At 64.0% G+C, this 15,221-nt stretch overlaps 1 protein-coding gene across 5 annotated transcripts in view; it reads right to left on the bottom strand.

Annotated features, from left to right (window-relative positions):
• CROCC2 (ciliary rootlet coiled-coil, rootletin family member 2) overlaps positions 2,585-15,221 on the bottom strand; it is a 68,620-nt gene continuing 55,983 nt past the window's right edge. For 2 of the 5 annotated variants that reach the window (XM_021075704.1, XM_021075705.1), the window contains exons 27-29: positions 9,273-9,422; positions 8,897-9,064; positions 2,585-4,598 (exon numbers count right to left, since the gene is read on the bottom strand). In XM_021075704.1, coding sequence (XP_020931363.1) covers positions 4,512-4,598; positions 8,897-9,064; positions 9,273-9,422 — 405 coding nt within the window. In that variant the 3' untranslated portion in view covers positions 2,585-4,511. Of the gene's footprint in view, positions 4,599-8,896; positions 9,065-9,272; positions 9,423-14,421; positions 14,463-15,221 lie in introns of those variants that run through there. The other 3 variants (XR_002339298.1, XM_021075706.1, XM_021075707.1) reach the window with 3 other exon arrangements.

The following is a 15,221-nucleotide window of genomic DNA, read 5'->3' as shown; positions in this document are numbered from 1 at the left end:
TGGCCATCATAGCCCTTCTCCCGCCGCTGGGACCGCTGCCCTCAGAAGTAGACTCGGTGTTTGTCCCTCTCAGGGGCCTGTCCCTGGGCCACCTCGGGTACCAGGCCAAGTGCAGAGCCTGACCCTGGGCCTCAGTTGCTCACCCATCCTCTCTGGTGTCGGGTGACCACAAGCCAGGCCTGGCCCTGAGGACGAGGGCGCCTCGAGGAGCATCAGGGAGAGTGGGCAGTGACAACGGCTCCACGGGGGTCCTGCACCAGCTTCGTGTTTTTCTGTGTTTCCTGAAACGTCCTCAGTTGGTAGGTGTCATTTTGGAGCCAGAGCACAGAACATGAAACACGATTTTAAAAAGATTTTAAAGAAAGAGCGGAAGGGCGTGTGCGACCCGACGTGCAGGCGTGCACATGTCCTGTGCCTGGTGCGTGCGTGCGTTGCTTGTGATCTTCAGGTTGGTGTCAGGTCTACGTCCAGACTTTCAGGGGCTCCCACTGGCAGGCCTGGCCCTGAACGGGCGCCACCCTGACAGTGAGGGTCCTTTAAATCTCACCCTGGTCCCACCCTGCTCAGCTTCGGGAGGGCCAGCGAGGGGCCAGACGCCTGGCTCAGAGACCCCCAGGCCTGCAGGACAACTGCGGTTCTGAGAAAGGAAGGGTGAGAGAGGTCAAGGCCGCCTGTTTTCGGAGGGAGAAGGTCGCAGACGACATCCAATCGTGGGGTCTGCCCTGGGACCCCGTTCTGTTTCACACGCTCTCAGCAGGGGCCCAGAGGTGGGGCTTCATCCCACACACCCGCGGTCGCTTCGGCCACGCGGCCAGCGCGCGGGGCAGACACACTCGCGGAGCTGGCATACCTACTGTGTCGCTCACGCACTCGCTCACACATGCATAAATCACACACACACACATACACACGCGCGCGCGTGCGCACGCGTGGGAATTTGCTTGAGCCTCTTCTTGGCAACCCAGTGGCTCAGCTGCTGCTGCTGAGCAGGGAGCCAGGGGCAGCACAGAGGTCACGGCCATGGTTGGTTGAGGGGTGTGGCCTCGCCCTCCTTGGACAGGAGGGTCTGGGTAGGGTCAGAACCCGGCCCCCACTGGGCAGCCCGGAGGGCAGAGCTGCCAGGAGGCTGGTCACCTTGGGGGGAGCCCGGGAGAATGGGCCTTGCAGTCTGTCCGTTTTCTGTGCGAACCTGGCAGCTCTCTACCCTGCGGGTGGGTTTGGGGCCCAGGGCAGTGCTTCCTCGTTTGCTCCCCCGGAGGGCGGGCAGGGGGCCCCACCCTGACAGGGCAAGGGGCTCGGGGACAGAACTTCCCTGCTTGCACCGAGGCGGGGAGCCTCCAGGCTGCCCTCTGACCCCTCCTGTGGGGCGGGGAGAGGGGGTACTCCCTGTCCCCCCCACTGCATGTTCCCCCTCTCGTAGGCACCCAGGCTGCGGTGGTGCCTCCACTGACCTCTCCTCACACGCCTCAGAGACCTAGGCTCTCACTTCAGGCTAAGTGGGGTTCCCCAGGGGGGCTGTAGGGGCAGGGCTGTCGCTCCCTTGGTCCGGGCATGCAGTGGTGCTCAGCAGGTGCATCCAGGGAGGGACTGTCTCTCGGGCAGGGTGGGGGTCCCCGTCCACAGAGTCCCTTGTGGCTTTGAGAGGGGCTGAGGCCCGGCTCCCCGAGAGCCAATGGGTCTGGCTGGGGAGCCAGCTGCGGGCAGACTGGGGTCTCGACCCCCAGCGAGGCCGCGCTGTCCCAGGCTCAGGCCTGCTGACCCTCTGCGGCCCTGCCCTCAGCCACTTGCAGTCCCGTGTGGAAGACGGGGTTAAGGAGAAGCCCCACCACGATGGGCGTTGCATTTAGGAAAAAAACCAGCAAACCCCCTCCTCCCCAAAAACCCACAGCTCCACAGGCAAAAATGAGAAAAAGAAATTTTTTTCCAGGTGCTAAAAATATTATCAGGAAATCCTTTTCAGCAATGTGCTGTTTCAGGTTCTCCTCTGGACTCAAGGGTGCCTTTGTCTTTGCCACAAAAAGTCCACATTTATCAAACCCAAATCATTTTATCAAGCAGCCTCGGGTTCTGCAGCCAGGAAACCCGAGCCTTCCCAAAAGGCCTGTGACATTTTAATTTAGGGCCTGAGTGTGTGTGCAGTTTAGATGGGGAGCCCCGGAGGCCCCCCTCGGGATGCCCCAGGACTCCACGCAGGCCAAGGTGGGGAGTCCGGCCGCTGGTCCCTGCAGGGCTGGGGTGGGGGCGCTCCGGGCAGGACCGCTGATGCCAGAGGCTGGCTGCCCCCAAGTCTCCCTCTTCTCCCCAGAAGAGCTGGCCCTTCCCTGGAGGTGCAGCTGGATGCTCTGCCCCAGGAAAAAGCCCACCAGCTCGGGGAGTGAGCTCAAGAGGACACAGGGCCTGGAGGGTCAGCGAGGGTCAGCTTCTGATGGGCTCACCCCGTGTGGTCGCTACACGGCCAGCGGCTGGGCCTTGGTGCAGCTGGGCCACTGAGGCGGAGACGGGGGCCCTGGTTCAGGGGACACAGCCATCCACACCTCAGCATCTCACACGTGCTCACTCTTGGAAATGCTTAAGAGAACACCAATTTCCATTAAAAAAGTCCTTTTTTCTAAGTATTCAACCTTATGTTGAAGGAGTAAAAATAGTACCGCCTACATTGATTGAACTTTGGTTGAAACAGAAAAATCGTAGAGGCTTCACAGGCATGGAACGTGTCCTGGGGGCCGCCTGGGTGAGGAGGGGCCGGATCGCGCCAGACTGGGGTGGGGGGCTCTGATTTCAATGTCCAGAAACCACTCCGACCCCCCTTTCTCATCAGCGCTGTGTCTCTCTCATCCGCGTGCTCTTCCCCCGCCCCGCCTCTGCTGGGAGCGTCAGTCCCAGAGGTGTGACAACTGAGGTGCCAGGACGGAAACCCGCTCCCCAGACTCCAGTCTCCAGCTTCCGGTTCCTCTCCCACCCGTCACCCCCCACCCCCTGCCCCCAGGTCCCTCCTCCGCGGGGTGGGGGAGGAGGGGATGGGACCGGTCAGCGTTGCCAGGCCCCGGGTGGCGTCTGTTACATCGGGGCCCTTCCTGCCCGTCTGTGCGGTGCTCTCCAGCCAGGGCCGGCCTGCCGTCCTCCGCTGGATTGCTACCCGCTCTGACTGGCCACGGCCACGGCCAACACCAGGCTTCGCACACCACCGTCAAGGCCTCCTTGCCCGGAGCAGCCGCTGCTAGGCCACCAGGCTCCTCCCTCTGGGCCGGACTGAACTTCAGAATCTCTTCAACACGGCCACCAGGGATGGGGCAGGGTCGACAGGCAGAATGCAGCCTGCCTGGCTGCCTCTTTCTCCTCCGCTTTTGTACAGTTGACAGCAAATGGAAGCTCCGTCACCAGGTTCAACCCCAAGTGCTGGATGGATCTTCACGCACTGGGGCCCCCGCTTACCGTGACTGTTGTGGGCGCTCCAGGGTGTGACGGGTTCCTGGAGTAGGAAGAGCGTGGGGGCACCTGCACCCACGCATGCAGGGGTTTCCTGGGCTGGCCACTGCCCCTTGGAAGTGTGAACACCCTCCCAGGGTGCCCCGTGGCCGCTGCCCCGTGGAAGTGTGAACACCCTCCCAGGGTGCCCCGTGGCCGCTGCCCTGTGGAAGTGTGAACACCCTCCCAGGGTGCCCCGTGGCCGCTGCCCTGTGGAAGTGTGAACACCCTCCCAGGGTGCCCCGTGACCGCTGCCCCGTGGACGGCCGTTGGAGAGGAGCCCCATGGCTCCGCCCGGTGGTATTTTGGGGAAAAGAGCGAAAGCCTAACAGGTGAGCCTGGCAGCAGGCCTAACCTGGCTGCCGTGGTCTCCACGGCGACCGGGGCTGGATTCCCAAGGAACCTTCCCAGCGTTTAGGGGCTGGGAAGGCGGGTGCTCCTCCGCCAACCTTGACTTCACCCCCAGGGCCTCTCACGGCCCGCGAGCCACAGGGGCTTGATTCAGAGTCACTTCCAGCCACCTGCCACCGAGACGGACCTGCACTTCCTGGATACGGAAGGTCCTGCAGCCTCTGGGCGTGGGGGTGTGGTGGCTGGGCCTTGCAGGACATTATGTTTTTGGCTCCAGTGGTGGAAATGGTTTCCACGTGTTTTCCCGTGTTTACAGAGCTAAGGGCACGGAATACAGCTGGAGGCTGCGGAAGCCGGCCTGACGGGGCCTGGCCACCAGGGTCCGAAGCCGTGCCAGGCCCGTTGCGGGCTGCGAGGGGCCTCAGTGCAGCTGTGGAGGGCGTGTCCCAGAGCAGTGTCCCGAAGCGCAGTCCAGGCCAGCCAGAGGCCGAGTCCCGGGGGCCGGGTCGGGGGGGACACTGCTTGCAGGGGATCATGCAGGGTGAGGGGTGGGCTCTGGGCCGTGGCTGCGTCAGCCCGGTGCCCCTCGAGGCTGGCCGCCGAGCAGCACAGGGCGTCGGCTTTCTCAGCAGTGGCTCTGCTGCCCGCTGGTCAGGGCTGTGGCGGCCAGACTGCCTGAGTGTTGGTAGCAGGGCTCACTTCTTGGTTGGAAGGGTCTGGCCGAGGTGGTCGTGTCGCCGCTGCCGCCCTTCCTGGTCCAGCTGCTCCTTTGTGCTGGCCACCTGGGGAAGGGGCAGGAGCTCAGCTGGGTGGGCTGGCCCTGTGGCTCAGCTCCGTGACCAGGAAGGGGGTGGAGGGAGACACCAGCAGCCAGAGAGGGCACATGGCCCCTCTCGTCAGCATCACCCACCCTCAGGCCCTGGGGACCGAGGCCTCTGCACAGTCACAGCGGGTGGCCCTCCCCTCAGGCCACACGTGCACTCAGATGGTCAGGGAGTCATGCTCCTTGGTGAATAAACAAACTGAGCAAGCGCAGTAGGCTTGAAGGGTCAGGGACACTAGCTTGGGGGTGACACGAGGCAGTCACTTTTCCCTCAGTTGTGAAACCAGGGCCTTGCGGGGCGGCTCCCAGGTGCCTGGCAGCTCAGGGTGCGGGCAGCTGGCCGGTGCGTCTGCACACGTGTGCTGAACTTGGCCCGCGTGGTACCACCCGACCACGTGTGCGCTGCTGCTCCCTGTCCTGGACCCTTCGGGGCAGCGCAGGGGCCTCCCCGACCGTGACTGCTGTGCGCCAGGCGCTGTCTGATGCTTCACACCCAGGGACCTCTGGCCAAGGGACTGTTTTCCCCTCTTTATGGGGGCTGATGGCTGCGTGGAGAGGGTGGTGACCTGCCCCAGAGTCCCCTCTGCCCCTCGGGGAGGGGTGGGGGTGGTGAGGGGCATGTGGGACCCCAGAGGTGGTCTGGAGCCCTCAGGCCGGGGCACCCAGCACCCCCCTGCAGCCCCGCCAGGGTCCCGGGGCCCTGCCCACCTGCTCCTCCAGCACCCTCACCCACTGCTGGCGGGTCCTCTCTCAGGATTCCCGTGAGGCCTGTGGGCGGGCCCTGAGCAGCTGCTCGGCCTCTGTAGCCAGGTCCCGTCAGCGCAGGGCAGCCAGCTCCCTGGGGCCCCGGTGTGTGCCTGCTCCAGCCCTGCCCCTGCTCCACCCTCCCCTCAGGCTGCTGCTGCCTCGTCCAGCCCTCTGTTGGCCTCACTCTCCTCCGCTGGGGTGTGGGCGCTGGCCAGGGCCAGCTGGGGGGCCCAGGCCCAGGCTTGAGGACACACATTGGGACCCCACCTCGTCTGGGCCGCAGCCCGACCCCCAGGTGAGTTAACGGCATCCTGTTTCCATGTGGCTGGACTGGGGTCCCACAGGCACCACAGGCTGATTCTCATCCCCCCACCCCCCGCCCCCGGTTGCCAATTCCTCGTCTGGAGAGAGAGGGTCTGTCCAGAGGTGGAAGGGGAGCGCCCCTGGCCGGTTCCCACCTTCCCCCCGGCCCGGTCCCATAGGAGGCCTCGAAGGCCCCGACCATCCCACCTGGCCGTGGGCCCAGCGGAGCCCTGAGAGCTGAGGTCTGGCCTCGTTGTGCAGGAGTGGCCCAGCTCGCCCTTCCCATCTGTGCCAGCACGTGCGTGTGCACAACTGTGCACAGGAGACAGAGGCGCTCTGGCCCTACTTCCAGGACCCACACCCCGCTGGACGCCCCCTGGGCCCCACCCCCAAGGTGCTGCTCTGCCGGTTCTGCCTCCCGGGAGTCTGCTCCTTCGCGGCCCCACCCTTGCTCTGTCTGCAGGGGTGTGGGGTCAGGCCAGCCTTCCTCTGGCAGGGCACATGGGTGTCCCTGGGCAGGGCTCTGGGTCCCCTGAGCATCGGCTGGTGTGGAGGAGGGCACCTCCCTGGCCAGGAAACCCAGTCCCCAGCCACCCAGCGTGTGGGGCTGGGTGAGAGAAGGGGCCGCCGGTCAAATTGACGTCATGCCGTGTCTCCAATATCAGGGAGCCTCTGTGCCCTGCAGGCTGCACCCCTGCACCTGGGCACCTGCGCCGGCTCACAGACCCTGACCACTCCTGAGTGCGCAGTAGGTGCCTGAAGAAACAAACGTTTTTGGTGGGAACGTTTGGGGGCTTCTCTTGTCCCCTGCAGAGGGTCCCCTGGGAGGGAGGAAATGACCCTCTGGGGAGGCCTGGCCTGTCCGCAGCTGGAGCAGGATCTGAACCCCAGGCCCTGCTCTCCAGACTAGGCCCCTCCAGCCCGGCTGCCCCGGCTGTGGCTGCGTCTCTGTGCGGGGGCAGGGCCGTGGCCTCAGGTCGGTCCCCTCCACCTGCCCCTCGCCCTCGGCTGGCTGGCCGGGGTGGGGGTGCCCAGGACGCACAGCTCTGTCGCCAGGGCCGAGTTACGGGGGCTGCGGCAGAGGGTCACAAAAGCCAGGATGCCTTCTTCTGGACTGAGGAAAACAAAGGGTCCCATCCCCTGCAAAAGGAAGTCCTGTTTCTTTAAAAATCCAGTCATGCCCCTGGAAGCTCATGTTAAAAAGAGAAAGGCGAAATCCAAAGTAAATAAAGGGCCGCATCCGGGTCCCTCCTGAGACACCGATAAAGGCTTTATGGGCCTGCGGCCCCTCGCGGCTGACCTCCTGGAGCTCAGTAGCGCTCCTTCCTCCCCCGTAGGCTCCAGGGCCTCACAGTTGGCGCTGCTGCCCGGGCGGTGCCATCTCGGCCAGGCTCCTGCAGCCACGGGAGACCTCGGCCTCCCCAGCTCGGCACTCGGCCTGCGCTTTGGAAGAAGCGGCAGGATCCTGGTGACTGCGCCCGACTGGCCAACCTTTCCTTGCGGGGGACAAGCTGGTCAGGGGCTTTTGGTCTGTCCTGACCTGCTGGCCTCTGTGCCACCCTTGGGGACCCGTGACGAGGGCATTCGCTTTCCCGGAGGCTCCAGGCCCGGCAGCGCCCGGCCCGGCAGCCTGTCCCCCTTGGGGTGCACGGGTCAGTCTACTCGGCAGCCCCCTCCTCCTCGGGGAGGGACCCTGCCCCTTCTCCTTCTGCATCTTGCTCCTGATACAGCTAAGCCCCCTCTTCCCTGCCCCCGTGGCCTGAGGTGGCCCCTGCAAAGTTCACGGGGCCACGTAGCACGGATCCCCGTGTCCCTCTGAGAGGCCCTGACTGGATGCCACTTCCCGAGCTGCCACAGGTGACTGGTGCCCTCCTTCTCAGCCCAGTTCCCCTCGCATGGCTGAGCCCAGGTTGGCACGTCCCCCCCCCCCCCGCTAGCCCTGCGGCAGAGGGACAGTGGCTGCGCCCGGGTGCCTGTGCCAAGCCAGCAGGGCCATGTCCCGGCACCCCTCCTCTGGCCGGCATGCCCTGCAGATCTTGGCCCAAGGGATGGGCAGCCAGACCCTCTGCCCAGATGCAGCCCAGACGTGCACAGAGGCTGCCACCCGCCAGGCGGCCGGGGCAGTAGGACCCAGCCACATCCTGGCCCCCAAGAGGCCTTGGGAGGGCTGCCCTGCTCCAGGGTCCAGGACTGAGGCCTTAGTGCCCCCACCCCCCCGTGCCAGGACTGCGGCCTCTCCCACTTTGTAGGGGGACACGGAGCCTGAAGGGCCAGGGGCCTGGCAAAGGCTGTCCCCTCCTGCCAGACTGCCTTCCCTCCTCTGAGTTCCTGTCCTGACTCCCTCCCCGGGTTGGGGGTGAGGGCATCAGCAGTCCAGGGCTACCCCCCGCCCCATTCCTACAGCCAGAAGCAGCAGCTGAGGCCAGCTGAGGCTGAGGACGCTGGCTCAGGAGCCCTGCCCAGAGCGGGTCTGCTGGGACAGCCCGCAGAGATGTCCCTGGAGTTGGGGGGACACTCTATCTGGCTCAAAGGACACCCTTCCCTTCCTCTAGGCCTCGGTTTTCCCATCAGTCCCCAGGACGACGCTCAGGCGGCCCCCACCCGATTTCAACCCAAACGGCTCCGCTTTGGCCCCCTGCACCATGGAGAGCGGTCCTCTCGTGCCTGGGGACCGGTCAGCTGTCAGAATCAGGGACAGCGGGTCCTCCCTGCCCTCCCGCCCAGCCCTGGGCCGCCCGTGGCCTGTCTTGCGTGGCCTTGGCCTCTTTGGCTGCTTCCCTGTCCTGCCCCCAGCGAGTGTTGGGGCACCTGCGGTGACGAGACCCCGCGCGTGGCGTGCACTGTTCCTGACCTCGGTTGTGCCGGCCCACACTTCCCATCAGCAGGGCACCCCCTGGGCCTCTGGCCATCTCCAGAGGTGGGCAGTGTGCCAGGACCACCCAGCTCCAGGCAGGACGGCGCTCAAACCCTGGGAACAACACCAGGGATTGCCAGGACCTGTGGTGCTTCCCCCAGGAGCGCAAAGGCGGAGGCGGGCTGACAGCACCAGCGGGCGTGGAGTGCGTGCGGTGACCTGCCCGCGCCAGGCCGACCCTGAGCCTGGAGGTGGGTGGGCAGCCCACTGGCTGGCTGAGACGCAGAAGCCCACCCAAGCCAGCGCGTCCCCCAGCAGCCCCCGCCTCCCCCACCTCTCCAGGGGCCACCCACCTGAGCGGCGAACCAGCGCCCGGTGCCCTGTGAGCGCCCCCTGCAGGCAGGACGTGTCTCTCGGCGCTGCCCCCGCCGCCTGCTCCCTGCGCTGCGGCCCGAGGCTGCATCCTGAGCTGGGCTGGTTCTCTCTCTCAGTGTGTCCACCCTCTGCCGTAGGGGTGCTCCCTGCGGAGCAGGAAACCCAGGAGAGGCCTTGGGGCTCTGACCCCCTGCCTGCCCCTCTGGCCCCACTTTTCCTCCGCCAGCCCGGGACCAGCGGCGTCTGGGTCTTTCCAAGTCTGAACACCTGCCTCCAGCATCTCCTCCTACCCTCCGCCCCCGCCCCAGGACGATTCCTAAAGGGGACACAGGGCCCTCCCTCCAGGGCCCTTACCTGCCTCAGGGGCTCCCGCACGCCTTCCGCCTCCAGACACCTGCGCTGCAGGCCTGCGACCTGCTCCTCCAGCAGCTGCCCCTGCTGGGCCAGGCCCTGGCCATGCCTCTTGCTCTCGTCCAGGGCCTGGCGCAGTGTGTCCACGTGCTCCTGGGTAGAGAGACACAGGCCTCTTGGAAGTGCAGCCGGGGTGGCCTCCAGGGGCAGCCGTGACACCAGGCATCTGCCCCGACCTCATGCACGGCCAGGTCGTGAAGAAGCAAAGGCAGGTCCAGGAAGGGTCCCAGGCTGGACGAAGCCTCTGTCCGGCAGGCTCTCTGCCTCGGAAGACACGCCCACCCTCCCTCCCCTGCTTCCAGCCTTGGAATAAGGACCTCGACAGTCCTCCCAGGTTCCCGGGAGAGCCCTCCACCCACAGCCTCCTTCCCTGCTGCCCGCCCTGTGCTCCCCTGACTCGGGGCCAAGCACTGCTCCCCCGACTGCTGCACACAGCCCCGTCTCCTGTCACCCCTCAGCCGAGCCTTCTTGCGAGAGCAGATGGCGCCTGTTACACCCCCAGGCTGCAGCCGCACACGGCAGGACATGGGGAAGGCTCTGGACGCAGGAAGACATCCTGCCTTTGATGCGACACGGCTTTGAAAGGCCCGGAGCCTCCAGCCTTCAAATCTTCCCGAGGTCCCAGGGGAGGGCTGGCCGGCGCCTTCCGGCGTGGGGGGCTTGGAAAACCCAGGGCCGCGTCTGCCCTACTGCAGCAGCAGAGTGGGAGGGCAGCGGCAAGGGGCCACGAGGGGCGGTCTGCACGGAGCCCGTGGTGCTGAGGCTCGAGGCGCCAAGACGTGGAACTTAGAGGTGGCCCGAGGGTGACTCGGAGCAGATGGTGACACGAGGATGTCCAGGCTTGAGTCGCCGGGTGTCCAGGACCTATACCCCGAGGTGGGAAGGCAGGTGCAGGAGCAGTGGATGAGCCTCCCGGGGTCACTGGGTTTGGGGACAGTGTTGCAGGACAAGTGGCTCTGGAGGCCCAGGCCCTGGAGGCCAGGGGAGGGGTGGTTTCTCTAGCGAGGGGAGGAGGCCGAGAGAGGGGCCAAACGGACGCTGGAGCAGAGAGGAGAGCTGGAGACACAGCCCAGGGAGGGACCAGAGGGCCGGGGGGAGGCAGAGGTCGGTCCCCTGTGCGGGACTCTCGGAGGCCAGGTGGGTATAGACTTGAGAAGGACCCTTGGACGGGACCAGAGCTGCTGGTGACCTCTGTGTGTGTGTGTTTGTGGGGGAGGGGAGGTGCTGAAGGTCTGGGGAAAGGGGGGAGGGGCAGCCCTTCCAGAAACCTGGCTGGGGGAGGGGAGACCCCAGGCCTGCTGAGAGGGGACTGGGGTGTGGAGGTGTGGGGGCCAGAGGGTGCTCGTTTAGGAAGCAGGAGACTGGGCACAGAGCCAGAGAAGGAAAGTCTGAAGCCATGGGGCCCCCCGATGAGCCCTCCCAGCCCTCAAGTTACAGGGTCCCCGTCCCCCCGTTTACAGCCAGCAAGCACGCGTCGTTCGCAAGGACGGAGCAGCCCTGTCCCGGAGCCCTGTGTCCAAGGGGCCCTTCACGTCCATCGGCAGGAGGAGGGGAGCCACCAGGCATCCTCTGTCCCCTGCTGGGTGAGGCAGGACGGCGGGGGACTCCGAGCGTGTTTTTACTTCTTTGGGGCTGACGCTTTAGTCGTTTCAAAAAGGAAAGAAAGGAGGGCGATGCTTGTACCTGAAATTGTGAGGTTTCTTCCTCAATTTCAGAAATTCCAACTTTCTGTTTGTAGACACTTCCCAGTAGAAAAGCAGCGGTTTCCGCCAAATATGGCTTAGATATTTCATGGTCTTTTAAAGAGGCCCCGGGCGTTCCCGTCGTGGTGCAGTGGTTAACGAATCCGACTGGGAGCCATGAGGTGGCGGGTTCGACCCCTGGCCTTGCTCAGTGGATTAAGGATCCGGCGTTGCCGTGAGCTGTGGTGTAGGTCGCAGATACGGCTCAGATCTGGCTGTGGCTGTGACGTAGGCCAGCGGCTACAGCTCCGATTCGACCCCTAGCCTGGGAACCTCCATATGCCGCGGGAGTAGCCCAAGAAATGACAAAAAGACAAAAAAAAAAAGAGGCCCCGAACCACTCGTGGAAGCTTTATGCTTCTCTTGTGATGACTCAGCTTTTACGGAGTTCTCATTAACCGTGACCGTGGAACAGGCACCCTTCGTGACCTTCCCCCTTGGCCCCACTGGGTGGTTCTCCTTTCTGAGCTGCCTGCCCGGGTTCTGAGCCCCGATGCTGTGCGAGGCGGGGGCTGGCCATGCAGGTGTCACAAGCCCAGGCTCTGCGTGAGGTGCAGCTGCCCTGGCCCCTGAGGCTCCACCCTGGGCTCGGTGTGTGCCCTTGGGCCAGCCCCAGCCTGGCTTCCTTGGCGTAGGAGGGGTGTGATCTCAGAGGGCTCCTGCAGGGCCAAGAGCGGGTGGGATGAGAGGTGTGAGGGCCCCACCCCATGGGGGCGGCTGGAAGTGGGGGTCTTTAGAGGACGGGAGAGCCTCAGGCATCGGCTCGCAGCCAGAGGGAAGGTCAAATGCCCTGCCTGTGGTGCCGAGCAGAGCCGACCACGTGCCCGGCCCATCTTTCGTGCTCTTGGAGTTTAAATCCTCAGCCCAAGCCGTTTCATCCTCTGGTGACAGCGGATGGATTTGTTCATCCGCTGGCCAGCGTCCCCTGGGCTCCCAGGGCAGGCCGCCTGGCCCTGGCTCGGGAGCCCTCGGCCACGGGACAGAGGCAGCTCTGGGAAGTGCTCAGATAGAAGACGCCGAAGCCCCTCCCTGTAGACAGGAGCGCGGGGTCTGGTCCTGGCTGGTGGCGGCTGGACCTCTGGACTCTGCCCTGCCCGGCCCACCTCTCTGTCCTCGGTGCCAGCCCCTGCTGCTTGGCCCACACGGATGATACCATCCGTTTTACTGTTCAGCTGCAAAACGTCCTTGGAAAATCTCAAGCGTCCATTCTTCCCTGTCAACTGTGCAACCAACGTGTCCAATTTCCCTGTAAACAAATAGCCAAAACCAAAGCGAGAAAGCCAACCGCCACCAGACAACAACTGGCAAACCAGGGACGTAAGACAAGATCCGGCCAAAAGCTTTGGGAAAGACCATGACGCCCTAGAGCCGGCCGTCTCTCTCTCCGGTGAGACGAGACACAGCGCCAAGGGGAAGCACAGGTGCTTAATTGTTGGTCTAAATGGCCTCTGAGTGACAGAAGAATAAAAACCGAAACCCCTAGAAAACTGGTAACAAAGGAAAAGATTCATGTCCAAAACCGTGAGGCAGACATCAAACCCCAATCAGGGAAAATCCAGTAACACCGAATGTTTTGCTATTGAAAGAGCCCAAACGTAAACACACCACTTCCTCACCGGAAGACACCGGAAAAATGACAGCAAAAGACAGTGTTCATAGAGATGAAAGCTGAGCTGAATAGACCCGACCCAAAGAAGAGATAAAAGTTGCTTCTTTGAAAAGACCAGTAAAACAGCCGAGCTGTTGGCAAGTTAGATTAAGAGAAACAAAACCCCGCAACATCAGAGCTCCTGGTGGCGCCACAGCCTGGGGTCTGGCGTGGTCACTGCTGTGTGGCTTGGTTCCTTGCTGTGGCACAGGTTTGATCCCAGGCCCAGGAGCTTCTCTATACCCGAGGCCTGCCCCCCACCCCAAATATGCATGTAATTATTTTTAAAAACTCCACATCAAGGGCAGAAATAGATCTAACTACAGATATAAATAAAATGAGTGACAAATAGACGAGCAGGTCCTTGGCAGCGCATTTAAAAATGTGAGACTTCCAAACGTCGAAAACTGACCCCAGAAGAGATAGAAAGTCAGACACAGTGGCGAGGGGGAAAGGCCAGGAGAGGGTGGAAAGGTAATATTGATTTACAGGACGGGAGAGGCAGGGTGTTCGCCGGGAAGCTCCACCCAAGTTTTCAGGCAAACTGAGCTCTCAGGCTCTGTAGTCACTGCAGGTGGTAGAAAAAGGCCGAAAGCTCACCAACCCTTCTACGAAGATGAAACACTCTGAACGCACGACGCCCGACACACAGCCATCCCGAAGGACAGACACTCGTGGCGAAAACGGGAGGTGGGCGCTCCAGCCACCGCGGGCCCCCGCGCAGCCTGAGCTGCCGGCCCCTCCTGCCTGCTTTGCTCTAGAACCTGCACGGAAGCTCGATTTGGGCCCCGAGGAGTCGTCCGGGGAGAGGGAGGGCGTGGAGGACGTGTGAGGAGCTGGTGGACGTGGCAGACTTGGGTGCTAAGAGACCCGGGGGGGGGGGGGCCCTGAGCCTCCGAGGCTGTGACCTGGCACGGGTCCGAGGACAGCGTCGATGCCTCTCCCTGGGGGCGCGTGTGGAGGATTCTGGGCGCGTGCCAGGCCCCCTCCCGCGCCGCGCCTCCCGCCGGCAGGACCCGGGGCTGTGGGCAGCGCGTGTGCGCTCACCCGCGGGCTGGGCTGGGCACCGTTGATCTGCTGAATTCCCAGGGTAGCCCTGGAAACGGGGAGGGATTTGCTCTCAAACAAGAATCTGACTGTTTGCACAGCACGGCCTACCATTTAATTAGAAAAATATGTGTTTAATTAACGTTCTCTTGACAAACATGTTGGCTTATGTGACACGGGGGAAAAACCCAGTCGGTGAGAGTGAAAATGTTGTGTCAAGCGGAGCCCAGCTCACGCGGGCAGCTGGGCCCTGCCCGGGAGACAGGGCGGGCAGTGGGCGGTGCGACCACCTGCCCCGAGCCCCCGGCTGCTGGGAGTGGGGCAGCCGCGTGTGCTGCGAGCGAGGGCCCCATGCCTCCTGCCTCAGGGGCTCTGCGAACCCCCAGGCGCCCGCCGCTGGGGCTGCGAGTTCACAGGCACCCTCCTCAGAGCTGGAGACCAGGAACTTGGAGGGTTCCTGGAAGGTGGACAGCGGGCGGAGACGACTGGCCAAAGGTAAGAGAGCCGGGAGTTCCCTCGTGGTATCCCCAGGCTGTGGGTTCGATCCCTGGCCTCGCTCCGGGGGTTACGGATCCGGCGTGGTGTGGGTCGCAGACGCGGCTCGGCTCTGCTGTGGCTGTAGCTCTGGCGTAGGCCGGTGGCTACAGCTCCATTTAGACCCTTAGCCTGGGAACCTCCCTATGCCGTGGGGCGGCCCTAAAAAGGAAGAAAAAAAGAAAAGGAAAAAGAAAAAAAAGATAATCGACAATTGCCAGAATTGCTAGAAAACGCGGGCCTGACACTGGCAGGCTTGAGCACACACATGCCTCGCCCAGCATCAAGTCACCGCGGGTACAGAAGACGTGACCGAAGACCAGAGGAGCCTCTGCTCCCGATGCGGGGCCCCGGGGCATCTCAAGGGCAGGCAAGTGCCAGGGAGGAGGAGCCTGGGGACGGCCCCGCGGCTGTGCCCTGGCGGGGAAGCTCCGGTGGAGACGCCGTGCTGCCTCTGCCGCTCCCCCGGGGCCCCTGGGAGCCGTCCTCGCTGCCTTTCTTTTGGGCCAGAAACATCTGGACGGGGACCGTGACGTCCCGCACAGGTTCTCGGCAGCCCAGCTCCGACCACGACCAGACCCCTCTTGAAAGAAGGAAAGCACCGCTGCATCCGTAGCATCCCACTGCGGTTCAGGAGGCCCAGCCGAGGGCCTCGAACCAAAAGGACTGAGCTCGAGCACAGAACGGGGCTCGGGTGGGACAGCAGGGACTGTGGTTCTCCCGGAGGCGACACCAGGAGGAAACCTGAACCCTCTAGCCGGCGGGAGGCTGGGCGGCTGAGAGACCCTCGGAGGCCGGCGAGCAGGGAGCAGGGCGGCGCGGCGGCGGGGGCGGGGGGAGATGCTTTGACGTGGAAAGAACTTGTATAAACGGGGGGACCTGGCTCTGCGCACTGAGGGGTCCCCGCAAGAGTAGCGGGGA

This window comes from Sus scrofa, chromosome 15, assembly GCF_000003025.6.
Source record: "Sus scrofa isolate TJ Tabasco breed Duroc chromosome 15, Sscrofa11.1, whole genome shotgun sequence".
NCBI classification, from domain to species: Eukaryota; Metazoa; Chordata; class Mammalia; order Artiodactyla; family Suidae; genus Sus; species Sus scrofa.
This window is presented reverse-complemented; position numbering and strand designations above follow the sequence as displayed.